General features: G+C 42.7%; 1 protein-coding gene across 6 annotated transcripts in view; it reads left to right on the top strand.

Moving 5' to 3' along the window:
* ncor2 (nuclear receptor corepressor 2) overlaps positions 1 to 27,322 on the top strand; it is a 102,600-nt gene that overhangs the window by 47,571 nt on the left and 27,707 nt on the right. For 5 of the 6 annotated variants that reach the window (XM_037097378.1, XM_037097374.1, XM_037097376.1 and 2 more), the window contains exons 9-20: positions 2,937 to 3,003; positions 4,420 to 4,592; positions 4,808 to 4,901; positions 6,475 to 6,653; positions 7,399 to 7,453; positions 7,555 to 7,653; positions 11,966 to 12,099; positions 15,915 to 16,075; positions 19,182 to 19,244; positions 25,468 to 25,610; positions 25,789 to 25,927; positions 27,140 to 27,322. The exon at positions 27,140 to 27,322 is cut by the window's right edge and continues 241 nt beyond it. In XM_037097378.1, the coding sequence (XP_036953273.1) occupies positions 2,937 to 3,003; positions 4,420 to 4,592; positions 4,808 to 4,901; positions 6,475 to 6,653; positions 7,399 to 7,453; positions 7,555 to 7,653; positions 11,966 to 12,099; positions 15,915 to 16,075; positions 19,182 to 19,244; positions 25,468 to 25,610; positions 25,789 to 25,927; positions 27,140 to 27,322 (1,490 nt within the window). The remainder of the gene's footprint in view (positions 1 to 2,936; positions 3,004 to 4,419; positions 4,593 to 4,807; positions 4,902 to 6,474; positions 6,654 to 7,398; positions 7,454 to 7,554; positions 7,654 to 11,965; positions 12,100 to 15,914; positions 16,076 to 19,181; positions 19,245 to 25,467; positions 25,611 to 25,788; positions 25,928 to 27,139) is intronic. The other variant, XM_037097379.1, reaches the window with a different exon arrangement.

Here is a 27,322-nt window from a genome sequence, read left to right as displayed (position 1 = left end):
TGAATATGACTACTAACTATGAATTAATTGGGAATAGATGTTTATATATTAGTTGTACATACATTTAAACTGCACTCATCTACCTCCAGTCACTGGTCAGACCACATGCCCCAGTGCAAGCATTTCACTCTACTACAGTTGGCTGGCTGGCACTGTAATTGCTGAGAGCAAAGAAGCTCGCTCAGTGAAGTCACGACTCTTCTCTGTTCTGGCACTTCAGTAGTGGAATGAACTCCCGACCAATGTCAGGGCAGGAGAATCACTCGGCATCTTCTGCAAAAGAGACTCATTTGTTCAGACTTCACCTCAACCCCACATAGCATGACTAGCCCTAATCCTAATGTATGAGATAAAAGAAGTGAGAAATGGGTAGAGATGAGTTTTACTTCTACCTGCTCTTTTTTGGTCACTATTACTTTTGTTCTGTTAGTTTTTATTATGTTGTAATTTTTGGTTTGAATTAAAGTAATTCATTCATTCATAGCTACTGGATGCTAGCTTTCACCACTCCTGAGCTAACAAGATATCATTTTATATTCTACCGCATTTAAAAACAACATTTAGATACAAAAACAGCTATTTCCATAGACAGATGTAAAGGTACAGTAAGTCATATTTGATTTCTAGTTGTTTTTCTGCAACTAAAGAGCCTAAAATCATGCATGCTCAAACTAAAAAGCTTGACCTAAAATCTTCAGACAAACCAAACAACAAAAACATAGCTATTGATTCTGAAAATGGCCTAAAATTGCTGATTTAATGTTTTCCCCTGGATATTATGACATGAAATATTAACAGCAGGATGCATTTCTCAGCATCCAAGGTCGCCTTCGATGAATGATTAATAAATCATGTCATTTCATGTTATTCGATATCTGCAAAAAAAAAAAAGTACACAGATAGTACACAGTTTTGCATGGCTGCGATATCTATCAGTAAGGCTTATGAGCATCTGTAATCCTTTAAGGACCATAATTCACCTCGGCGCATCAAAGGGCTGCAGGAGACTTATAATGGCTCTTCTCCATTGTTGGCACTGGGGTTTGGGCAGCGTGGCTTACCACAAGATGTGTCTGACCTCTTAACCACATACTGCTCTGTCGTCACTCCTTTTGATCCCTGCACCATTTGATTAGTATTATTGCCTCAAAGGAATGAACTGAAAAGTGTGTGTGTGTGTGTGTGTGTGTGTGTGTGTGTGTGTGTGTGTGTGTGTGTGTGTGTGTGTGTGTGTGTGTGTGTGTGTGTGTGTGTGTGTGTGTGTGTGTGTGTGTGTGTGTGTGTTAGTTATTAAATGCCACTGTGTAGCTTTGACACAGCACAATTGACTCCTTTGTCAGGCTAACCGGTTTGATAACCCTGGCACTTGTCCCTGGTGGGATAGACGAGTACCAATGTCTCTGTGGAGTCCATCCCAGTTCATCCCACCACTCTGTTGTTATTTAGTGTGAAATCCATAGGATATACTTTGTATTTCCACACGTCCTATTCATACCATGGGCAAGTTGAGCCCTCAACCATGTTCTGCTCCAGATACCCAAAGGCCCGTCGGCAGCTGCGATACAGTTGCCGGAGCAGATCATGGCCATTGTAGGCGATGCTTGTGTTTCCACCAGCTATTCACGTAATGGAAATTCAGTACAGTCAATTTGTCCTGAGTGCTTTTTACCATAACACATGGAAAGAAAATCTATGACTGTCCCATCCCGAGTATATAAATGATGTAAAATTCTGTATTTTTTTATTGAAAAATATAACATTTTCTTGGGGGACAACCATTAACCCTCTACCAAATACATGCACCTAAACTCTGAAGTCTGAAAAGCACAAATGTGTGTGCGTACAATGAATCTTTCAGCCATCATGTTTTAAAGGTACTGTATTATGCTAAATTACAGTGTTATAACATCTCAGAAATGGCTCAGGTTTAGAGCAGGACAAAGGAAACCTTTCGCAGCGCTGCAGGGCTACTAATCTCTCCCTTTTGCCATCTGGAGCCCACAGGACAATGCCATCTCTGTCTTTAAAGGCCTTAATCTATCACTTCTGTTTTTACCATACAGTACCAAGTTAGTTCTCACCCATTATATGCCACGGCAAGTGTGGATATTGGCAGTATCTAACCTGATTTGGCAGTATTTCTCTATTCTGTTGCAATGGCTTGGCTCAGTATGTGTCTGTTTGTTTGTGTGGGAGGGTTTATGTGGGTTGGAGGTTAAGGCTGTTTAGTTTTAACTTGGGTTTGTTATTGCAGATAACGTGTTTGGGGAATGAAGAATAGGTCATCTTGTGTGTTTATCCCTCTAGACCCTAAATGTTATGCTATCTTCCAATTTTCACAAAACTCATACACCAGCAGTAGCCCACTTCCTCGCCTGTGACCTGAAGGGCCCTGCGGCTCAGCTGCAGTGACTAATGCAGAATGAGATTACATTAATCAGCGGGGAACGTGACCTTACGACTGACAGATTAAGTGTCAGGAATAAAATTCTGTCTCGCAGCAAAGAAAGAGACAAACTGAGTAGCTGCCTGAGGAGATTACTGGCCCTGACCTTTATTTGAAGCATTGTGGCTGGCTGTTCCCAGACCAGACAAGTTTTATAAGTTTGGCTCACCTCGCTGTCCTTCCTACCCAGAAGCGAGTTTGAGTTTATCGAGCGGTGGCATACAAGGACAGGCATTGTTTGTGTTCAGTGTGTATGTGTGTGTGTTTAAGGAGTGTGGTTTTTGTTTATTTATTGGGTAAAGAGACAGAGCCTAGTGCAGAGGAGAGAAAATGTGCACCAGAGGATCTGGAGAAAATCATACATTTGATTTACGATGTGACAAAAGTGATGCAAGCCTATTACTGTATGAGGCACACGTCACTTTAACCTTTGCTTTTATCCCTCTTCCTCTGTGTTTTCTCTATCCCTCTCTTTCTTCGTCCCTTTCAGAAACCAGGCAATGAGGAAGAAGCTCATCTTATACTTCAAGAGGAGAAATCATGCTCGTAAGCAGTGGGTAAGTAGAGTTCTCCACATTTTGGACCCTCTGCTGCGACTAAGCCCATGACTGATGATCAGTGTGAAACTGGGCCAGCTGCTCCTTGAAGTGCGTGGCCACTCCAAGTCGACCGAAGAGGACAAGAGATCTTTTGTCAGCACCGTGCCCAGGGGAAGTTTTTGCTTTTGAAGAACAACAAAAAGTTCTCTCTCACACTGTCTTCTGAAAGAAAATCCTAGATAATTTTTTCCACACTTGTGCTGAATTCACTGTCAGCCAAGTACTTACAATGAGCATTGTACAAGGTTAGTCTGCACTCCTGCCTGCCAGTGATTGAGAGAAGCCGAGCCAAAGAGCATGACTATAAATAAAGCAGGGATCAATGGGGTGAGCTCTGATGCTTGAGCCAGGCAGATGTCTTAAAACCAGCTGGCGTGCCTGGAAGTTATTATTTCAGATCACATCTACAGATTTACTATAAAATTTGCATCTATTCACAATTTGGAGATATCATGGGAACATTTTTTTTATTTATTTTTTTTATGCTCCCCAACCTTGGACATGGTGCCTACACAAACTCTCACACAGCTCGATATTTATTTTGTATTGCAAGTTTATGTGAGGCCAAAAAAGAACAGTTCAAATGCAGCACCTGTATCAGAGCCTGTGGGGTGTGGGCGAGTGTCCGGTCTTCTCTTGCCTTGTGTCTAAGTGGAGGAGGTAGCTCCTCATGGGCAAAGTGTGGTTTACGAGCCCACTGAGGGTCGTGTCTGGACCAAGTTTAATGGCCTGCTTTACAACCTGCCTGTGGGGAAGCTGGGAAAACAGTGGGGCTGTTGTCTGCCAGAGTCATAGCTCAAGACCAGGCTCCCTATAGAATACCAATGTATCACTTTGACCTCTCATGATGGAACAAAACAAAAATGGAGATCCAGGGATGCTTACTGAAAAATTCATCTTTCATATCAGTGATTCAGCGCTTTTGGGGATCCATTCCTTTATCAGTAACCGTTGAATGGTTGTAGCTCGTCATGTCATGTCATTGTCCGAACCGCTTATCCCTTTCCATGGGGTTGCGGGGTGTTGCTGCTGGAGCAATCCCAGCCTTGTCTCAGGGCGAGGGCAGGGTGCTCCCTGGATAAGTCGCCAGCTCATCACAGGGCCCTCACTAGTGAGCAACGTGGGGTTCAGTATCTCGCTCAAGGACACTTCGACATGGAGCTCAGCACCGCCCGGAGCTGGGATTTGAACCAGTGACCTTCCGATCACTAGTCGACCTGCTCTACCCGCTGAACTACAGCCGCCCTGGTTGTAGCGCCTCAGATTTATTTGCTTTGTGTCTTGAGATCAAAGAGAAGACTTAAAGATGGTGTTGATGTGTCAGTGGGTCTGCAGTGGGCTGAGATCTTTGTCCATCTGTTTGTGGCTCTTCAGGAACAGAAATTTTGCCAGCGCTATGACCAGCTGATGGAAGCCTGGGAGAAGAAGGTGGAGCGCATCGAAAACAACCCGCGGCGCCGAGCCAAGGAGAGCAAGGTGCGGGAGTACTACGAGAAACAGTTCCCAGAGATCCGCAAGCAAAGAGAGCTGCAGGAGCGCATGCAGAGGTGAGGCTGTTTCTCCCTTCCACAGCAGGCATGAGTGATTGTGCCACTTACAGCACAAGGTTAATTTCTTGAACTGGATTCAATCTATTATTTGCCAGGGAACTGCTGTTATAGTAAAGACTTGGATTTGTTTCATTGTGCAATGGAAGTGGCTCATTTACAGTAATATGTGGGTAGGCTTGATTGACAGATCTTCTGTATTATTCCTTTTGTAGCCGCGTTGGGCAGCGAGGAGGTGGGCTGACTTCGTCTGCAGCTCGCAGTGAACATGAGGTCTCAGAGATCATTGATGGAATATCAGAGCATGAGGTAAGCTCTTCTGTTCAAGATGGCGAGCTTCTCGCCTGCAGCTCCTGTTTTCACACTATCACACTGATGGTGGCCAAACATCTGGATTGTCTGATTTTGTAGAGTGGCTGTATCGACTGCTAGGAATGAATTCTCAAGTCTCACAGGTGGTGGATGAAAAATTAAACAAATATTTTGTAAAGTAGTGTGAAACACAATTAAATAAACTAAGTAGACCAGATCTTTACAAAACGATTAATTTATGGCTTCCAAATACAAAACTGTGAAAACAGATAAAGAATGATTGTATTTATGAAAATGATTGGCTATTTGGCTTGTACTACATGGTAAAAGAAAAAACACAAAACATGGCATGCAACGATCTGACTCAAGTTTTCTTAGAGCACTGCAGCATAGTTTTTTATTTAGAACCATATGTCAGCTAATACTGGCATATAATCCAGCTGTTATATGGAATAGCTTTGGTGAGTCTCACATTAAGCATATCAGCACAGCTGCTTTAAACTGAAGTGCTCCCAAAACTTTGCTGGTTTTTACTGACTGTGTCTTCTTTATAGTCCTCCCTCATTTCCCTCCCCCATTGACAATGTGATGCACTTGTCCTTGTCCTGTATACATTTTAGCTAAGCTAATTTTCAGAGTAATTTAAACTTGGAGACAGAGTGCAAAATCAAAACCATAGAATGACCTTTTTGGCTGCTTTCATAAAGGTTTCAGTTGCAAAAGTGTCTGCAAAAGCTTTTTTTTCTGAAGCCCTCTGAATTGAATTATGTGAATACATTTGGCTTGTCTTGACCTCAAACACATCCACCAATTCACACTTTTTGAGATGACATGGTTCACACTTGGAAGGTCACAGTTCACACATTTTGACTCCAGTGAATATCAGATATTCTTAACTGATTGAGCTTATATGTTTAAATATTTTCAATAAAAAAAAAAAAACATATTGTGTGTATATATATCTAGGACATGCACATGAAAACATTTTGACTGAGCTCACCAGATAGATGTCTTGCTCATCATTGATGTTAAATGTCAGCATATGCAGGAGATTTGCTGTGCTCGAGGTGTCAAAATGGTATAATGTGAGACCGTCCTCCTGGTGTCAAGGATAATTGGTCCTATGAGTTGACATTGCTGTGATATCCACTAGTCACACATTAGAGCTGGTATCCTCACGTCAACCAGGTCCTCGTAGGCAGAGCAGTGTGTCCAATCGGGTTGTTTTGTCTCATCTACAGTAAGGCATTCTACCTTCCTGCCTCCTCTAGCTACCACAGTGCCTTCCTGTCACTCCCCCTCCCCTCTCCTGACCCTGATCTCATTTCAAAGATTTTTTTCTGAAATGAAGAGTGACAGGAAATATCTCTTTTTTTTAGTGGCCTTTACATTCGACAGTCTGCTGAGCCAATGAGACACCCTGACCTCAACACGGAATTAATAACCACTAAACATGTCACAGATGCGTTTCAGTATAAGCACTATGTTGTCTGATATTTTACCTCTCAAGACCAACCCACTCACTCGAGGATGTTGGTTTCTTTGTGTGGCATTTGTGTGTGCGTGGCAGAACACAGAGAAGCAGATGCGACAGCTGGCGGTCATCCCTCCGATGCTGTTTGATGCTGAGCAGCAGCGCATCAAGTTCATCAACATGAATGGATTGATGGACGACCCCATGAAGGTGTACAAGGACCGGCAGGTTATGAACATGTGGAGCGAGCAGGAGAAGGACACTTTCAGAGAGAAGTAAGCAACACGTCTTTTTTTTCTACTTATTTAAATAGTAACTAACCTCCTTATATCTTAGCAGCTGAATTGGGGTTTGTTGGCCAAAAATAAACCTAAACACAGCTTTTGATTGTAACACTTTGGCAAAGGGCTTTGAAAAGTTCTATCCAGTGTAAATTTTATGAACAAACTTCAGATTGTTCATCCCTTTTTTTCCCCAAGGCTTTTCATATTCAACCCGTTACGTTTCAAATGTTTTATCAGATACCATACCAGATTCCAGCTCCATTTTCATTTTGTAGGCAAAACGTTACAAAATGAAGCATGTCTTCACTTCCTGTGAAATATGTGTGACCGATAAAGGGTCCATCAGTTGTTGTAAGGAAGTGAATCTTCCCCTTTCGTGAGAAACGAGAGGAGGCGTTTCAGGCTGCCAAATCAAATCAAACCCACACAGTCAATTCAGTGACTTTAGTCTACCCACATTCAAACGGAACAGCTTCAGTTCAGTTCTTCTTCTTATAACTCTGAGTCCAATACTTACAGTAAGTATTTAGTCACTAGTGACTGTGTAATATTTTGATGATTATTACAGGATTTTGTGTACCTTTTAAGATGTTGGCTCAGTCTTGTGCTTTAATTGTCTTTTTCTCACCTCCTCCATCTTTCACTTTGATATTCTGTGATCTACTTCAGCAAATGGCAGTGATTTAAAATACTTTCACTCTGAGTTTGTAAGAGTTTCTTTGTTCTGCTCCCACAGGTTCATCCAACACCCCAAAAACTTTGGTCTGATTGCGTCTTTCCTTGAGAGAAAGGTATTGATTCATATTCTTCTGTTTTTGTGGGTTTTTTTTTTTTTCCTGAGAGATTCAGTTTTTATCAAACGATTGAAACAAAATACAATTTTTTCGAACAGACGGTGGCAGAGTGTGTGCTCTTTTACTACCTGACCAAGAAGAATGAGAACTATAAGAACATAGTGCGGAGGAACTACAGACGCCGAGGAAGAAGCCAGGTATTCTTTCACTTTTCATGTCAAGTGAATAGTTAGAAAATATTCTATAATTTATACCAAGGCCCAATCACATAATGCGCTTTGTAGGCCTGAAAATGTCTTTTTTAGGACCTGCAATGGTAGAGGTTTCGTTTTGCTATTGCTAGGCAACAAGAAGTCAGCTGCTGTCTGTCACTGAGCTTACTTATCTAGTGACAGCAACTAAAAACTGGATTTCTATTTCAGTCGTCATGCTCCAGGCCTGCTGCCATTCTCTGTTCTCAGACAAGTTTGGCAGGAACAACCACCGCTAACCTTTGCCCTGTTTTCTTGTGTACAGTGGATGTTGCATAAGAAACACTTTGATTTCATCCAGTTAGACGGCATTCAGTTTTTCAGTGTGGATTTTAAGTTGTTTTAACTTGCACACAGGGCGCCTTTTAAGACATGCACAGAGATTTGAGTTGTCAAAAATAGTGGTTTTCTGAAACATTGATTGGAACATCAGTATTGAAACTGTATCAAAAACTCACAAAGTATCAGTATATGGGGACTCCTTAAAAACTTGATATGTCCATGGAGTGTTGTATTCCTAATTCATGTTCTTCTGCTCGCATTGGGTGTCTCCTAACTTCAACTTCAAACAACTTAGATTTTTGTGATTATCGCTCTCCGTGTCCCGTTTGATATCAAGAATTATTTATTAAGAAGTTGACTTCAAACCATCATCTTTTCCTAAACCTAATAAAGTAGTTTGTTGCCTAAACCTAACCAAATTGCAACTGAAACTGAAAATATCCTTTGAAATATCTAAAAAGGCATCAATTAATTCACCAAGTCTAAAAGTAAAAAACCCACACACAGGATACAAACTCCCATTCTATGCATGGACGCCATGTGCAAGATCCATTCACCCAGCATGACTTGCTGTGAATTGTTGAAGACAGGTACTGCAGTGCTGAAATGCCCATATAGTGCTACCTCCCTCATTCAGTCAAACGACTGTCCTTGTGACTTGTCTCATTTTCTTTGTTTGAAATTGTGTTACCTCAGTAAAGATGGCTAGTGCAGAGCCTGATTGGTGTACAAGTGAGTGTTGTTGCGAATATGAATATAATATAAGTATTCGCGTTTTAGGCAGATAAACAAGGAAAGGCAAAGGATAACATCCTGCCCATATGCAAGTGATGCTACAGATCAGCGCTAATGCAGCACATTTAGCCGACGATCTGAAGGACTCTTACCTCCAAAGAATTTTGAGAGTTGGATATAGCTTCCATTTCAAGATCACTGAAGCATTACACAAAATGGCCCAGTGTTGTCCTGTTGCTGGCCCAACAGCTAATTATGCTCAGGGCTACCAGGCCTGAGGAATCTCAGACGGCAGAGTTTCAGTTCATTCAAGCTTAGATGCTGTCGCAGTCTTTCCTCTACCATTCAGTTAGGAACCCCCCTGGTGAATACTCTTCTATCGTGTCTCTACATATATATGTAAACTTACAGCAATGAGCAATCAGCCCCAGAGGGAAAAGCAGGCAAAATTATTGCAGGGTTTCAATCACGTCGCAACTCCAAATGCTGTCATCGAACCTACTGCTTCTGAACCTGAAACTCGAACCAGTAGCCACAGTCACACTGCCATTTGCATGTGGGGATCCTGCGCCAATTCTCCGCTCCCTCCTCGGTGTCAAAGTTTCAGATGTGTTGAGGGGTTAAATTTCGCTCCGGCCCTGATCCGCCTCTGGAGGTAGTATCAGGGCTGCATTATTTTTGAACCGCCCCAGTGTTGACAAATAAGCTGGAGGCGCGGAGTGCGGGCTTGTCGATCAGACAGTCTGATAACTACACAGGTCCTTCACTCAACTTAATACAGAGAAATGCCCCACAAAGCAACGTTACAGGACCAAACAACAGTAACGTAGTAACTGTATCTGTCGTTGGCAACTTGTATGAGAAAAAAATACCGCAGCTGTACGTGGAGAAGTGTCCGTCCTCTTGTCCGTCCTCTTGTCCGTCCTCCCACCTGTCCTACCAACTCTTCATCACATTTCTGCCCGAAAAACAGCGTCTGTCACTGGCAAAAAACTTTAACACACCAAGTGTTTGTGTCAGCCCTCCTGACTGAGACATCAGTGAACTTTCCCTCAGAAAACACCCTCCGTCCTGGGAGTGAGTCAGACAGCATCCAGTTTACTAATAGTGATTATGGAATTGTTCAATTTACTTTTTTACTTTCCAGGATGTTCAGTGGGTCAGGATCTCAGTCACTACACATTATAACAGCATCCATATGATTATAAACTGTCCGTGGGTTTAGATTGGCAGGGGGACACCTGGGAAACACCGACGTCATCATCATGACGTGTACCGTCACGCCTCTATAGGAGCCGCAATGCCGACTTTCTGTGTGAATTACACGGCGGTACGGCAGAGATGCTTCGCTCTGTGTGAATCACCATATGCAGAGAATGGGCAAACCGCCGCTCAGGAGTTGATACGGAGGCATTGTGTAAAAAAGGGCTAGTGGCGAGGATGCTTGTTCCTCCCTCAGGTGAGGGAAGCTGACCCTGCCCTGTGCACTGACACAGTTCCACACACCAGCAAGAATAAAAAGATAAGCTTTGATCCACCTTGGCAGTCAGAGAGGAAATACTCCCCCTGGCTATACAAGACATATATAAGCAAGGTTTGGTGTAACAATGAATAAAAACATTCAATTAGTAAACCATAGATGTTGAAGCACTCTTACCACAATTATATATATACACACACACACACACACACACACACACACACACACACACACACACACACACATCTTTGCAAGTTAAGTAATAGAATTTTCCTCTTCAATTGATTGTAGTCCTCAGAACTGCTTAACCCTGTCATGTCAGCACCATTTCCATACTGACAGTTTTTTTAAAACATGTCAATTCTCTTGTTAGTGAGCTCCCAGTTATTACTGAGCCTCTGATCCGGTGCTAGCTATTAAACCCCATGGTGGCATGTGCTAAGGAAATGGCACATTAATTTACTGCTGACCTTTTCCTGTGTGTGTGTGTGTGTGTGTGTGTGTGTGTGTGTGTGTGTGTGAGTGTGTGAACATGGTGTCTCCTCATCTCTCCTGAAGAAACTTCCTCTCATTACCTGGTAGTTGAGTAGCAGTGAGCACAAATTGCTCACATTCACAGAGGGAGGTACTTAAAAAATAGGAACAGAAAGTGCAGTGCGATGTGTCATGATGACTGCTACTGTGAATAGACATTATGCTGTCAATCATCATTAGTTAGTCGGTGTTTCCCAAAGCTAAAGATGACATCCTCGCTTGTTTTGTCCACGCAAAGACAATTAGTTTACTGTCATAGAAGAGGAGACAAAACAGAAATTCCTCACATTTAAGAAGCTGGAAAGAATGTTTCCTTTTTAAAAAAAAAAAAGTTTATTAATTGATCAACAGAATAGTTGGCAGATAATTTAATAGCTAGCAACTAGTTTTGAAGTGAAATCTAGTGTTTGTTTTCATGGCAGAAATGCTGTAAAGGGTTAAACAAAGATGAAGACAAAGCAGCTGTAACACAAGCAATTTCCCCTCGAGGATCAATAAAATATTTCTGATTCTGATTCTTGTCAGTATGAAGCAGTGTTTAAGTTTTTTGGTGAGCCTGCATGTCTGTGCTAATCTGAACCCTAACCCTAAAAGCCCAGACAGGCAGGAAACTGGTGAGGAAGTGGTTCTGAGTGCTTCAAGAGCATATTTAGGGAACTTTCTTATCCTGTTTTGTTTTGCCTATGCAGAAAATGACAAGGGTGTTTCAGGTTGGTACTTCTTTACTTTAAACAAGTGAACCCAAATCTTTAGAAATGTCAAAGAGGAATCTTTTGTATATTTATGTTTGTTTTGATACGCTTCGCAACTTGATGATGCAGTGTTTCATGTTATCTCATCAAGACACCAGCCAGACGTCACGCCGTCGGCAGCTATGTCTTGGATTAGAGATGTGCCACAGGAAATGCCTGAAGCATAAGATGTCTGTGGTTAAAAGAGAGATCAACTGCGGCTCTTCATTATAGAAACATTTGGAGGAATCAGCAGAAGTGAAAAAGTCACCTTTATTACATGTTAACAATTCTCCCCCCTTTCGTGGGTCAGAAGATTGATTGTGATCTCAGTGAAATTATTTAGGTGATAATCGCATCCATGTTTATGTTTGTGGGTCCACACATTGAAGTTAATGTGTGGAATTTGTTGCAGGTTACAGGAGAGGTCAAGGTTTTTGTTTGAAGCCTTTCCTCTTTTTAACGCAGTACCTTGCTTCTGTCTCCCTCGTTGCAGCACGGACAACAGCAGCAGCAGCAGCAACAAGTGCACCGGAACAGCCAGGAGGACAAGGAGAAGGAGGAGAAAGAGAAGGAGGGAGACAGGGATGAAGAAAAAAATGAAGCTGAAGACAAGGAGGATGGAATGAAGTGAGTTAATACTTTGACTTGGTAAACTTTCAAGTATTTCTAACATAATTTTGTGTGCTGCAACCATGATCTCCTTCACTGATTGGTTAGAACAGCAAACAGATCAAGAAAAGTGAGACACTGAACCTGTGCAGCTGCAAAAACCTTCTCACTTTCACATTTCTCCAACATACATTTTTAGAATAGTTCCAGGTCAAGCTTCAGCAAACACAGCAGGAGAAAGTTTGGTTGAGGGGAGCAGGTCTGGGAATCCAATCATTCTGTAACCCTCAAGCTCTCACGTCCTCACGTCCAGCCAGACTTTCCACCTACAGCAAATCCAACGTCCATTTGGTCTCCTTATTAAAACAGCTGTTTTCCTGTTTATGCTTCTCCCCTTCCCAATACTGTGCCAAGTTTCATTTTTGAATCTGTTCATATTTCATTAGTCTTGTTTTTTGTTTGTTTTTTTGGTGGGGAAAATAAGCAGTGCGATTAGCCTAGTTGTCATTATGAAATGTCAGTGGATTAGAAGGAATGTGTGTGGGTGAGTGGGTGCAGGTGGGTGCAGAGGTGGAGGAGGAGGAGGTGTTTTCAGGCACTGTGCAAGCAAAGGAGGCAAAACAGCAGATGGAATATCGCTGCTTTTTGGTGCCTGAAAATGAATAGATGAATCGTCTGTGTCTATATTGATGCACTTTATTATGATCACAGCTGAGGCATAGTAGCTTGAAGAATGAACTGGTCATTTTTATTAGCAGTTGTGTCAGGCTATAAGATGATAATGAAGCATTGCCTCTCTGCTAAGAGGCGAGGCCAGGGGGACTCTGTGACTCCCAGCACACCCTGCTGCCTGCCTGTCCCTGGCACAGCTGGCTCGACTATATTTAGGGCCCAACCGGCTCCTCTCAGCAAGATTAATAGAGCTGTGGGAAGATGAATGGAGGTGCAGTGGGTTCAAACTCGGTGGCTGTCTCCTGGCATGCCACTGTGCTGGCACTCGATAAATTATCTTAGAGAAAATAATAAAATAAAAGCAGTGTCTGTGTATATACAATCATCTGTGTCAACTTCACAATTTTATTTCATATTGTTTCAAAGGCATCTGTGTACTGTGTTGCACAGATTTCTGCTGAAGTTGGCATACTAACCTGGTAGCCCTGGCACATATGTCATGTAATACCAGTTTGTGAGATGATAGTCTGATAGCCCCCTTAAAGTTCTCAACTCTTATGAATTAACAAAACAAACTGAAAAAACAAAATGTCAAGAAAGGAAATATTTTTCCACTTATTTTACCTAGTAAACATTAAAATACAACCATACAAATCAAATATATTTCATTTATCACAGTCACAGCCACGATCATATTCACATTGCCTCAGTGGGCTTTACATTCTCTACTGTGAGCGACATCCTCTGTTGATGTCCTCTTGAGCCTTGTGACCCTTGATTCAAATAAGTGTATATATACAGTCATGGAAAAAATTATTAGACCACCCTTGTTTCCTTCAATTTCTTGTTCATTTTAATACCTGGTACCACTAAAGGTATAATACAATGAACACGACAAAAAATGCAGCTGATCACAAAATACTTTATGTCCTATTTGACATTCTTAAGCTTAATTGTATTCCCAGGGTATATAAGAGGCCATTTCATGTCATAAGCAGCACTGCACATGCAAAGGCTTAGAGTGGTTTCCTGCTTACATTCAAGCCATAGCACAACTCAGAAGTTGTCAGCTCTCACATAATGCCTAAAACAAAAGAATTATGTGAAGCCACAAAGGCAGCCATCTTGGCACTGCTGGAAATTGGCATGAGTGAGAGACGGGTAGCAAAAAAACTAAAGATCTCCAAGACAGCTGTTCATTACAACAAGAAAAAACAAGCCGAACACGGCACTACTAAATTGCTACCTGGCCGCGGCAGGAAACGTCTCTCTACCCCACGAGATGACCGTGCACTCGTCCGTTCCTGTGTCAGGAATCGTCGTCAGACCTCCAGGGACCTTCAAAATGAGTGGGCACTGTCGAGAAATGTGACTTGTTCGGCAAGGACAGTTCGAAACCGACTTGTTGAAGCTGGTCTGAAGTCACACAGAGCACGGAAGAAGCCCTTCATCAACGAAAGGCACAGGAAGGCCCGGTTACTCTTTGCTAGGGATCACAAGGATTGGACTGTTGATGATTGGGCTAAGGTTCTCTTCAGTGATGAATCCAATTTTGAGTTGATGCCCACTCCAGCTAACTTACTGGTTAGGAGGAGGCCTGGAGAAGCCTACAAACCAGACTGTCTTGCCCCTACAGTAAAACATGGGGGTGGATCAGTGACGATCTGGGGTTGTTTCAGTATGAGTGGAGCAGGGCAAATGCAATTGTGTGAAGGGCGAATGAACCAGGTCATGTACAGGGCTACTCTTGAAAACAGTCTTCTTCCATCAGCTGGAAAACTCTTTCCTGCCTCGAATGACTGGATTTTCCAACAAGACAATGCCCCTTGCCACACAGCAAGGTCAGTTAAAGCCTGGATGGAGAACCACAACATTCGCACCATGCCTTGGCCTGCTCAATCACCAGATCTGAATCCAGTTGAAAACCTATGGAAAATCATCAAACTCAAAATGGAGAACCACAAGCCCAAAAACAAAGCAAATTTGTTTGAATTTGTGCAACAGGAATGGGCTGCTGTGACAGCAGAACAATGTCAGAAGCTGGTGGAGAACATGCCAAGACGCATGGCTTCAGTCATCAAAAACAATGGTTACGCAATCAAGTACTAACTCCTGTGTGTATCATGTGTTTAAAGCAAACAGAAAAGAAAACATGGAATGCTTAAAAGCAGTGTTTTTGGCAGTACAGTGCCATAGCTATTGATGTAAGAACTTAAGTGATTTTGGTTACTATCAAGAAAACCATGGAAAATGGCTAGATATCAGCTCTTAAATTAAACGCTTACGAGCTATTTTTGTTGTTATCATTATATTTGTCCAAACAAATGTACCTTTAGTTGAACCAGGCATTAAAATGAACAAGAAATTGAAGAAAACAAGGGTGGTCTAATAATTTTATATTTTTATATATATATATATATATATATATATATATATATATATATATATATATATATATATATATATATATATATATATATATATATATATATATATATATATATATATATATATATATATATATATAACTTGCAATACAAATTCTGAATTCAAGTTTCTGTCTTTTACTGAACTAAGATGAGCTAAATTGCTCCCCTAACTGTCCTGTCCCCCACCTGCCATGTCCTCTCAACAATGGAGTCATAGTCCTTGTCAGAGCTACTGTTAATCACCTCTGTACGGTGTCCCATGTCTTCAGACTGACCTCTGTAGGTCTCAGAAGCTGTGTTAAGTCCCATTCTGTGTCCCAGTCATCCACGAATACGGGTTGGGCAGTCTCCTCTCAGCTAATAGGGCCACTTGGCTCGGCTCTTTGGCTAACTGAGCTACTCACCATGGGCAGCTGGTTGCTACAGCCAGAGATGGCTACAGCAAAGAGTATAGTGAGCAGCAGGTAAGGGTTATGCTGCCCCTATAATATACTAGGATTACAGCTATAGGATTTTTCAAAGTCCACACATTTATCAGAAGTTTCAACAAAATCCATGACATGAACTGGAATGCCTCACTGAGCTGGCATTGGCATAATTTTTTCTAATTTTTTTCATCAGTGTCCTACAATGCTGCCTGAGAATAAACTGTGTTTTGGACATTAACTCAGCGACCCATCATATGTTCACCTTCAAATGGTCTTGCTGACTCTGACATTTCCCACAACACAGGGATGACACCTCTGGAGAAGATGCTGAGGACAAAGAGCCCACTGTTGCTTTCAAGGGTCGACGCACAGCCAACAGCCAGGGGCGACGCAAGGGCCGCATCACCCGCTCTATGACCAGTGAAGTAGAGGAGACCACCACACCGCCGCTCAACAATGAGCTCGGTCAGTATCTCTGCACTGCACCAAATTAGTGCCAGTTGCTCCTCTGGTTATTTTTATTTTAACGTATGCATAAATCCATCATGCAGCTATAGGCACATTGTAATACTGTAATTGGAGAGGGTGATGTGGATAAATAGTTAAAGGGACAGTTCACCCCAAAATCAAACATACATTTTCCTCATACCTGTAGTGCTTTTTGTTTTGGAGCCTGCCTTATCTCCAATATAATGGAACTAAATGGCTTGTGGTGCCAAAAAATATATGAGTGAAGCCTCAGCAATGTCTCTTTCCGGAAATCATGGCCCAGCTACTTAAGATAATCCACAGACCTTTTTGGGAGCAATGTCATGTTTAAACTTTTTTTTTTTCTCAGTATCTGCGTTTGTCAGTACATGCTGTCAAAAGCACTAGCTATGGCAGTCCCTGTGTGCGAGCCTGGAAGCTTGTGCATGCAACACTGTTCTTTTAATTTCAAAGTTATCATCGATCCATTGAGCAGTAAGGCTTAACATACTCATTTACATCGGAGCTCCACATATCTGTCATGAAGTTAATGTCATTCACACTGCCCTGTAACAACCTCTGAATATGCATAGTTACAATGTCGGACCAGTTTTGCTCAATGGACTTATGTCGATGTAAGACAAATGTCTTACATTGGCTGATACCGATATGATGGCTATATGTCGCGCTTCCCTAGTTGGCTGATGTTGTTCAGAAGAAAATAAAATGGGTACCACATAAAACTGCTCACAAGTAGGCCTGTCACGATAACACATTTTGCTGGATAAGTTGTCCCAGAAATTGCTATAAGTGATAATATTGTCGTTTTGAGAATATTAATATAATGATAATGGCATAATAATGCAAGTACATCCTTTCAAAGATCAATAATTTTTTATTTCTAAAGAATATTTAACATTGGAATTGGAATGTGAAGAAGATATTTTAAATATCCAAAATAAATAAACCAAAAAAAACCCAGAAACAATAGATATAAAGGGCTCTCAGTCTCTTTTGGCAAAAATTGCACTTGAATAACATACAACCAAAAACAATAAACCTAACCCTTTAGTATGTCATCTTTCATGCTGTACAATTGTGGAATTGCTGTTTGTGACACGTATGTTCTCCCAGGCATTTTGTACTGGCGGTCAAATGTTTGCAGCATTTGTCGAAATGCTGGCTTTTTGACAGTACTAAAGGGCTGCATCTCTTTAGCGATGTAGCAAACTATATGAATGTAGTGGGTGTGAGTGCGCACCATTTTGCACTGTCCTGTTTATAATTTGTTTGTCGACTAAACGCCCCAGTGATTGTGGACTGTCGGGAAGACGGAGACGGCCAGCTGGGAAAACTGCATTGGTTGATTTATGCTTTAGGTGCAGATGCATGTTTGTTGTATTGCCGCTTTTAGTTGCTACTGTTTTACAACAAATGTGACATACCGGCTCGTCCAGGTTAAGTGGTTCACCACGGTCATTCGGTTTAAATCTGAAGTGCTCCCACACTGCAGCTGTCGCGTTCGGCTTTGAAACCAATTCCATCTCTGTTTTTATTCCGTCAAATCTCAACTAGCGTTACCTCTGCACTCTGTTATGTGAGGGGCAGAGCCCCACCTCCCCACACAGAGACAAAGAGTGACTGACCAGAGGGTTCACGTGAGAGACATCAGGAGAACAAACAAGCTGCAAATGGAAATTATCAAGGCCGGCAAAATTATTGAGCTCATTTTTGTTTATCGTACAATTAACTGTTTTATTGATTATCGTGACAGGCCTACTCACAACAAGTACTTTGAATGATCATGAGTATCTCGGTCATGATTTCTGGAAAGCACCGAAAAAAATAAAGTGCTATCTAGTTCCATTACATTGGAGAAAGGCAGACATCTCTACAGCTGATATCTCCATAACTCATCAACTTATACCAAAACAATCTAGATGGATAAATAGCACTACAGGGAAGAGAAGCATGTAGTTTGGATGAACTGTCTTGTTAATCTTAGTAATATGTGTGATAAACACCCACTACATTCATTTTTATTTCGTATTTATTATAAGGATACCTCCTATCAGGAGGATTTCAACAATAGAGGATAGGGGATTGATAGAGGATAGAGAAACAATAGAGGATTAAACTACTGAAAGTATTTTACTCTGATCACACAAGATTGATTTGTCACCTTTGATCTAGTTGTGGCCTTCTGCCCCACACCACAAGAGTGCACTGTTGTTCCTTTTGTCTCCATTCACTTATTCACATTCATTCATGCACTCACCACTTTTTGAGTGAAACTAAATATGAGAGGCATGATTACAAATCAGACCAGTGAAAAACTGTCATTGCAGGAGATCTGTAGTTATATTCTAATCTGTTGGCAGAAGACAAAAGTATTATTTAAGGACAGAATACTCAGTGTGTCAGCAGTGTCCCCCTGTTAAGCTCCTTGCAGATGGTAAGTCAGCCACGCACACGCTAACACTCACTGCAGGCTATCAGCGTTTTTTGATGTCTCAGCAGTTGTGTGTATATGCTGCAGTCACTCCTGCAGCACAGGTTCAGTTACAGGGAATCCCCAGGTGGCTCAGGCTGTGGGGGCTCTCATTGGCAGCCCCCCTCCACTGCTGTTTGTTCCCCCCGCTGGCAGCAGTGCTCGCTGCCCCGCTGTGCCCTTCACAGGGCCATGTAGAGGACACATAAGCACAGGCTTCTGCCCTGCTGTCTGCCAGGCAGGGCCAGGGTCGGCCTAGCTTACAACCTGTGCAGGGAAAGAAGCCAGTTGTTATGTCTATAATCATTAACTGACTTCTCTCCTTGTATTTCCTGCTTCCTCCATCTAAAACAAACAGTCCTTGGCTACCCATGCTGCAGTGCCTCACTGGCAAGCCACCCAAGTCACCCCCCCACCCCCCAACCCCCAACCCTCTCATACTTTTTTTTCTTCTCTAATTTCTCTCTCTCTTCTTTCCTCGTGTCAGTCACTCCCTAACTGACTTTGTGACAACTGCCAGTCCCCCACCCACCCCCGCAACTCCCTCCACCCCTCCTCCCGCCTTCTCTAACTTGGTGGTTCTCTTTTTTTTTTTTTTTTTTTTACAACCAGCCAATCTGGAGATGAATGAGAGCTCTCGCTGGACTGAAGAAGAGATGGAAACTGCCAAAAAAGGTAATAAACAGTTAACCTTTCGTCTCCCCGAGAAGTGTAACTTAATCGCAGTAATTGTGCATTATAATAAAAGTGCCAAAGGACAGAGCACAAGAAGAAGCTCAAGCTTTTTTCTTTTTTTTTTTTTTTTTTAAGCATAGACTAGTGATGTGGCTGTGACTTCCTGTTAGTGAGGCGGCAACCACCACGTGCTGTCTATGCGTGTCATTGTCGGTCTGTTGCTCTTTGGAGCTGTTTCCCCGTCTCTCTGGGTCAAGGCAGCCTGTCTTTTTATCAAGTAGGCTGTAAAGTCTGCCTCTTATCAACCAGCCTCTGCAGATGAAGCAGTCATTAACCCAGCATGTTTATTGTATCTGACTGAAGATTACCCAGAAGCCTGTGGCTGATCCACAGAGGTCACTGACACTGCCCGTTCTCCTGAGTGTGTTTGATCGTGTTTGTTGCATGCAATCTTTGCATCTTATCTACTGAGTTAATAATGAGCCCCCCACGCTCAGTGGTTTCTAATGCGGGCTCCTCTGGAAAGGGATTTCCCACTGATCTGTCACAGCAGATTGACAGTCAGATGTGGTTCTCATCTGTCATACGGTAGAAGTGATGGGTGCTGCCCACAGTTAAGTAGATATTTACGAATGCCCTCTACTTGTTTGATTCCTCTGTTGATTGTACAAGGAACCCAAAACCTTAACCTGGTGAATTATTGAAAGTGTAAATGTTTACATTAAGATTGAAATCAAACAATTTCAGAGATTGGTGGTTAAAATCTGCATATGGAGAACTGAATGGGGTATTGTTACAGTTTTAGCATATAAAAATGCTGCAATGACACAACAAAAAGTCATGACAAATGGAGGCTTCGGTATTTCAACCAAAGAAAATAATTTCTGCTTCTCAGTGCCCGTATTAATAAGATAGCCGATGATCAAATGAGCAAAGTATGATTTAATAATTTATAGCTCTAATAAGAATCTTCTTCTCCGTTTTGTTCTTTTTCTTTTTCTTGATCTTCTTCTTCTTCTTGTCCTTCTCCTTCTTTGTCTTCATCTTTCTCTCCTGATGAATTTTACAGATAGATAAATCATTTAAATGTCACTATGTCAGTGAACATGAGTTTCAGTTTACGAGGTGCACTTGAATACAACTGATGGGTGTGTGTGTGTGTGCCTGTGTGTGTGTGTGTGTGTGTGTGTGTGTGATACTCTGAGACAGAAAGCAGATGACAGAAGCAGCGTCTCTGTAAATGACACCAAATCATGGTAGAGACTCTGAGCATAGTTTTTAATCACATGACTGTTGACTGGGATTCAGAGATTTATTGGCCAAACAGAAAATCTTGCCACATTTTGCGCTTGATGGGACCCCATCATGCATCCAAAGGAAAGGGCATGTATGAGAAGACCCATCTTGGAATTTTGTGATTCCTTACTATGTCATTCAATTTTTTTCTTTATATCTTATCATATCTTTTTTTCCCCTTCTTTTTATAGGTTATTTTCAAAAATTTGTTCCGAGGTGGATAAGCATCATCTTTGTAATGTCAAGTCCTTCTTTCTGTTCATGACTCAAACAATTTCACTGCGAGGCTGCTGGTTTGTGGCCATTTGGGGATGGTGTGTCATCTTGCTTTGTGTGGCTCTGGTTCTGCCTCTGACTAATTTAACCTGTCCTCCTTTGCAAACAAAACAGAAGATGAAGTGAAGTGTTTCTTGCCTTGAATATTATATTGAAACCACATTTGGTGTGGAGGAGTTGTGGCATCTGTCTCGTGCTCTGTGTGTGTGTGTGTGTGTGTGTGTGTGTGTGTGTGGTGTCTCCTGCTGTTTGGGGCCTGTTTATCTGTGCGACTTTGTGTGTTAAGGGGTTATTTTGCGATAACTGGCGCTGGCCTGGCTTGAACACGGTCCTGTGTAGTAATCCTGGTTAATGTCTTCAGTTCCATTCTCCTGCAGTGGGATTAGTGGGGCTCTCCATCCCAGAGGATTAGCCTTGCAACTCGGTGGGAGCGGGGCTTCTGTGAAGGTCTTATATAACCAGAGCCCCAGCCACAGCACTGGGGCCGAAGAGGAGGAGCTCTTCTGGACGTTTTTCAACAGCCACCTCAACACATGCCAAAAGGGATCCCCCCCCCCGCCCCATTACCATGTGGTATCGAATAAGCTTGTCTAGGTGCTCTCCCTGCAGGTGCTAGCATACGTTTTAATGAGTCTTCGGTGTCTAATGTGTTGATCCACTTGAGCTGAACAGATCTGAATAATGGCATTTATAGTGCCTGGCAGGACATCATCATTCCAGCATGGCAGCGCCAGCCAACGCTGCCTTCGAGGATGGCATGGCCACACTCCTCGATGGATCACTCTGTCTTCAGTGCTCTTAAACACTGCAACCTCAAACAAGAGACAGCCAGTCTTTGCAAAGCTTCTCTCATACACTCACCACCTCTGCCTGCCTGTGTGTGTAAGATATGTGTAGTAAAGGTTGAGCCTGTGCACACCAAGCTGTGTGTGTTTGCATGTGCACTGTTCTTGGTCGCCGTTTATGTAAGTGCACTAATCTGGCAGGCTTTGCTTGGGTGCAGGCAGCTGGATAATGGCCCCTGCTCTGCTTGCTGGAAGAACCCATTTAAAGGAGCAGCAGGTAGAGAATGCCATATTACGTATTTCTGTATTTATCCCCCACTGGTGCTCTCTCTCGTTCTGTCCGTCTCTCTTTGATGGGAGGTGGCAACGGCCCAGATTGGCAATAGCTGTGGAAGATTTGGCAAGTGGCTCTTTCCCCCACATACTCACTTTGTCTCTCCCCTCACTTGGTGTTGTTATAGACTGGAGAGAGGTCACATTCAAGATGAAAAGCAGGTCAGTCAGGAAAAATGTGAAAGCCTTTATGCTTTCTAATGGTATCAGCATCAACTCCCTCTCTACCCCTCCTGTCCCTCCCCTTCTTCTCTCTTTGCTTACTCTCCACTTCTGTATCCTTTCCCTTTCTCCATTGTCTCTTTGGCTCTTGGCTCTGCTTTCGCTCTCTCTCTCTTTCTCTCTCTCTCTCTCTCTCGCTCTCTCTCTCTCTCGCTCTCTCTCGCTCAGTTGCTCGCTCTCTCGCGCTCTCTCTCTCTCTCGCTCTGCTCTCTGTTTACTCTTGAACCGACTGAGTGTGTGTTTGCGTCTGTGTGCAAGTGTATTAACGAGAGAGAGACAGAGAGAGAGAGGGAGGGTTCAAGTGAGTGTGTACTCACTCATGCATTTGTGTGTGTGCGTGCGTGCGTGCCTGTGCGCACATGTGTGCGTGCCGTGGTGCCTGCTGGCAGACTGAGGCAGGGGGTGGGACGGACCGACAGAGAGAGAGAGGGAGGGAGGGAGGGGAAAAAGGGAGATAGAGGAGAGATCAGATGAGGGGAGAGAGAGGCAGAGCACCGCCCCACAGTCCCACTTTCCTGTGGAAGTCTTCCCAGACGACCGCCATTGGGGAGAGACACGGCAGAGAAGAACAGAGCTGCACTCAACAAAGCACAGGGAGGACACAACGAGAGGAAAAGGAGGGGAGAGGCCAGGAGCATGTGCTGTTTTGGAGCATGTCAACCTAACACCGGCTCAAGTATCAAGCCAGCTGGCAGGGAGAGCCGAGACTGAGCTGTGTTCATCTCCTCTGCTCTGAATCGGAAGGCCCAGCCCGAAGAGCTTCCCCTCTGGCCCTCCAGAGATCAGACGGTCTGATAGTGTTATCCACCGCAGGGCCACGAGACGACGGTCGCAGCGACAGGCATGTGACAGACAGGAACAGCCACTTTCTGGCTGCACCAGGTGTTGATTGGACTTTCTCTGGGAGGAGCTAAAGGGAATACAGTTTCCTGATTGGGTGTGAGACTACCACCTGCTTCAGTATTGCTGCTGCTGATTGGATCTTTGCTCCATGTGTGTTGCTCCAGCAACTAGGGCCCTTAGTCGAGCAGAGCTGCTGGATATTGTGTTTTTGCGAGCGTGATGGAATAAACTGGATGTAGTTTGCTAGAGTAACCCTTGACTTCAATAATTATTTTCATTGTTACTGCTTCAGGATCACTGAGTGTAGTGTTTGTCTTGCTTTTTTGAATGTGTACCACTCTCTGTGTCTGTGTTTTCCTCCACACGTTTGTTTGTGTGTACTCAGTTTTGACTCGTAGGGCGGTCTGCCGACCCCTCCTCCCCTCTTGTGAGAAGCTGTAAAAGGTTAATAGGTGTCAGTCACATGTCTCAGTCCTCCAGGAGCAAGTCATGCTGACTGCTCTGCTCTTTGTAGAAGCTTTCCTAGCAATGCCTTTAGTGGCAGCAATGAATATTTCAGCTGATAAACCTCTTCCACTTGAACATTTGGATAGGTTTCTTTATGCGCAACAGGTTGTAGGAACACAGCAGCTTTTAGACACCAGGAGCTCAGACTTGAAGATCACCTTAACTTTTTATGGCAGTGCTTTTTATACTGGCATTAATACATCCTCAGTGTTGAGAGATATGGAGATGAGAGCCAGAGATTTTCTGGCTGTTATGGCAATAGTGTTGTTTTTCTTATGAGTTTATTGTTGTTTATGTGTGACTGAGGTAGTGTTTGACTGCAGAGATAAATATAATAGATATGGCTTCAAGGGTATGAATTGAACTCTTGATATGCTGCTGTGCAGGCACTTTGTTTTTTCACTTTCTGATATTTGCAGTGACTTGTTTATGTATGTATCTTCAAAATTAAACGTCAAAATGGTGACACCCTGTTCCCTGAGTACAGAGCCAGATTTAAGAAACACCAAATTTTATTGTTTACTGTTGAATCCCTGATAGGTGGTGTTTTCTGTTGTACTCAGTAATCTTTATCTTTGGTGAATATTATTTTCACTTGTCTAACCCAAACCTGCAAAAAGACAGCAGGACAAAGTCAAGCTATTATTTCAAAATATATTTTTAAAGAAGAATTAATCACACTTGTTGGGGACAAAAATACGTTTAAAATGAGAATCCCCTGCACTGTACCCAAAAAATAAATTCTCAAGAATAAAATCCTAGAAATCAAACTTGTAAACCTCCAATAGACTAGTCTTTTATTTCAGCTAACTTGGATAACAGATAACTTATTAATAGCGTGATTCTCTAAAGCTTTGGTATCAGAGTCCGTCTCTCTGGTGAAGCTAAAATGACAGGGCTGTAAACTCCTGTCCCGTCCTCTCCTTTGGCACTGACTTGTGCTTGTTGTCCTACTGCCTCCATTAAGCGATGAGATGCAGAGACCTCTGAACCCATGTCCAAGGTTATCCCAGGAAGTGTTGGCTCTCTGCCAGTTAATAGCACCTCTACCCCTACCCCCCACCCCAACAACTCTTTGAGAGGCTGTTGCCAGGGCCTGTCAGGCTGGCACAGGAAACAAGTGGGTGGTGTAAGCTAAGCCTCTTACAACACATACTGTTAATGAGCTGCCTTTAGCAAACAGCAGACTCTCTGGGAGGGGGGGGGACACTGGAGCAAATTCTACGCTGTCTTTCTCACTTCCACTTACACACCGACTGCTCTCTGCATGTCTTCCTTAAGCGCACATACAGTGGTGGTGTATGTGTGTGTGCGTATGTGTGTGTGCGCCTCCTGACAGGTTGATCTATCACAGCTCTGGCCCAGCGGGTGCATGTAGACTCTTGTGTAAGGCACAATCATGTGGTTGACTGCGTAAAGGCCCAGGGTTTCTTGGAAAATGGGTCACATCTAAGTCATTCAGAATGTGACACAGGGTGACCCCAGTGGAGAAAGTTAGTGATGTCATTGGTCAGACTGACGTTTCAGCCAGCACTCCTCTCTCTCCCTCTTTAATTCTGTTTATTTCAGCATGTGGCACCAGGCCATGCTGCTGCTGGGAGAGTGGGACTTTGTCTGTTTTGCATTGTGAGCTAAACTCCCAGGTTGTTTTACAGTTTTGGCAGCTGTAAAGAGACAAATATTGTTAGCTGTTGATTTACCATAAGGCGACTTCCATATTGTGCACTTCAAGACTGTGTTTGGAGATTTTGTTCATAGTACATGAACCAAAAAAAAAAAAGATGTCGAAATGTACAAGCTCTGGACACCTTTTGTGATGGTTATTTTTTCACAACTACAGTGAGAATATCTTTTGATATGGAGTAGAGATGTAGTCATGCAAGGCTAAATGTCATCTATGTCGGTCTGTCTTTGTTCCCATCCTATCCTAATCCTTCTGTCTGTCCATTTGTTATTTCCAGGCCTTCTCCAGTATGGTAGGAATTGGTCAGCCATCGCCAAGATGGTGGGATCAAAAACTGTGTCACAGTGCAAGAACTTCTACTTCAACTACAAGAAGAGGCAGAAACTGGATGAGATTCTGCAGCAGCATAAAATGAAATCGGTAAGCACTAGGAGAGCTTTTGAGCTCTATTTTCTCCATGTGATGCTTACAAATTAAATCATTACTTTTCGTGCAAGACCAAGCTATAAAAGTGTGTCTGGTTTTTCTTCTGCATCTGAAGATCCTTTGTGCCCTTGGACATTTTTTTTAATTTAGTGCGTGTTTTGTTTTGAACCAGGAGAAGGAACGAAAGGCCCGTCGTAGGGGCAAAGCCCTGCAGAATGAGGAGGCCACTGCTGCATATCCAGCAGAGGAGGAGGAGATGGAGGGTTCAGGAGCCAGCGGCAATGAGGAGGAGGCCCCTGAAGATGGCGAAGGTACACCAATCCAACAACTGCATGCACAGTGCTAACTGCCTAAATCAATGCTACTTGTATTTCCGATCCCGCCGGAAAAACAGGAAATAGTATAGAGCAGCAAATCATACACCTCATGAGACTACATCTAGAAGACGTTAAAGCTTGTTTTGAAATGTCTTAATCAATAATTGAATTAGATGCATTATTTTTCCATATTTTCATCAGAGCTTGAGCCCATTAACCACTTACGTTTACTGCAAAGTAATTTGACACTGTAGTGAAGACAAAAGCCAGAAGTTAGTGGGTGGTAGTGTTTTTTTTAGTCGACTGTGAAAGGCATAAAAGATTTCTCTGGGTAATAGTTAAATAAGAATATAATGGAGAACCAATCATTTGAAAGATATACATTGGAAATGTTGATGATGCTTATAACAAGCTGGAATTAAAAAGCATCATACTTTAGCAAAGCTATTCTTAAAACTTCAAAATAGAAACAGCAGATTGGTCCAGGGTTAGCATCGTTGGAATCAGATGTCGGGATATAAGCTGAACATACTAAAGAGTGATAAAACACAGTAAATCTAACCTGAGTAGACTGCAGAGGTACAGTTGTGGTTCAGTTATAATCTTGGGTCATTTAAGCTTTTGTAGAGGGGAAAACCAGTTCATAGTATCTTATTTGTAGGAAACAAAAGGATGAGACAATGTTCTCTCTTGTTCTGCAACACATTAGGGACCATGGACTTAAGGAGCATTTTCATCATTTAATTATTTTTCAAATGGGAATTATACATTTGGCATCTGAATCATACTGTTTTTATGTTAAAATCAAAGCTGAACATCATCATTGTTGAGGTAGAATTGTATCTGGTATAGTGGCTTCTGAGTGTATATAATATAATTTGACAGTGAAACTCTTTGAGTAGCTCCCTGTTAACCTGGAGAATCATGTTCTGCAATGACCGCTATCCTGAAAGTCCTGCTGTAGTTTGTTGACAGAAGTATAATGTGTAGACTGTAGCTCCACTATAGAGCGTTGAAGCCCTGGGGGATTCTGTCCATCATCCCAATTGGTATTATGGTCCTCCTTATTGTACAGTGAAACCTGATTAGGCAGAAGAAAGAAAGATGTGGAGAAAAGATGGAAGAAAAAGGGACATTGAAATATAATGTGATTGATAGTGTAAGCTCTGTCCTGTCTTCTGATCTGTTTTCTTTTGGTCTTGCCAGGTGGAGCTAACAACAGCTCTGACACAGAGAGCTTGCCCTCACCACACTCATCAGAGGACAGCAAGGCCAAGGATGAAGGTTCGAGCAGGTCAAAGACCAGCTCCAACAGCGGGGACAAGGAGGCCACCGGGTCTGACTCGGGCCCAGCCGGGGATGAGAAACCTCCGATCAAGGAAGATGCGG

The sequence above is a fragment of the Acanthopagrus latus genome, chromosome 5 (genome assembly GCF_904848185.1).
Source record: "Acanthopagrus latus isolate v.2019 chromosome 5, fAcaLat1.1, whole genome shotgun sequence".
NCBI lineage: Eukaryota > Metazoa > Chordata > Actinopteri > Spariformes > Sparidae > Acanthopagrus > Acanthopagrus latus.
Note: the sequence above shows the minus strand (reverse complement) of the source record. Positions and strands in the feature narration are given on the sequence as shown.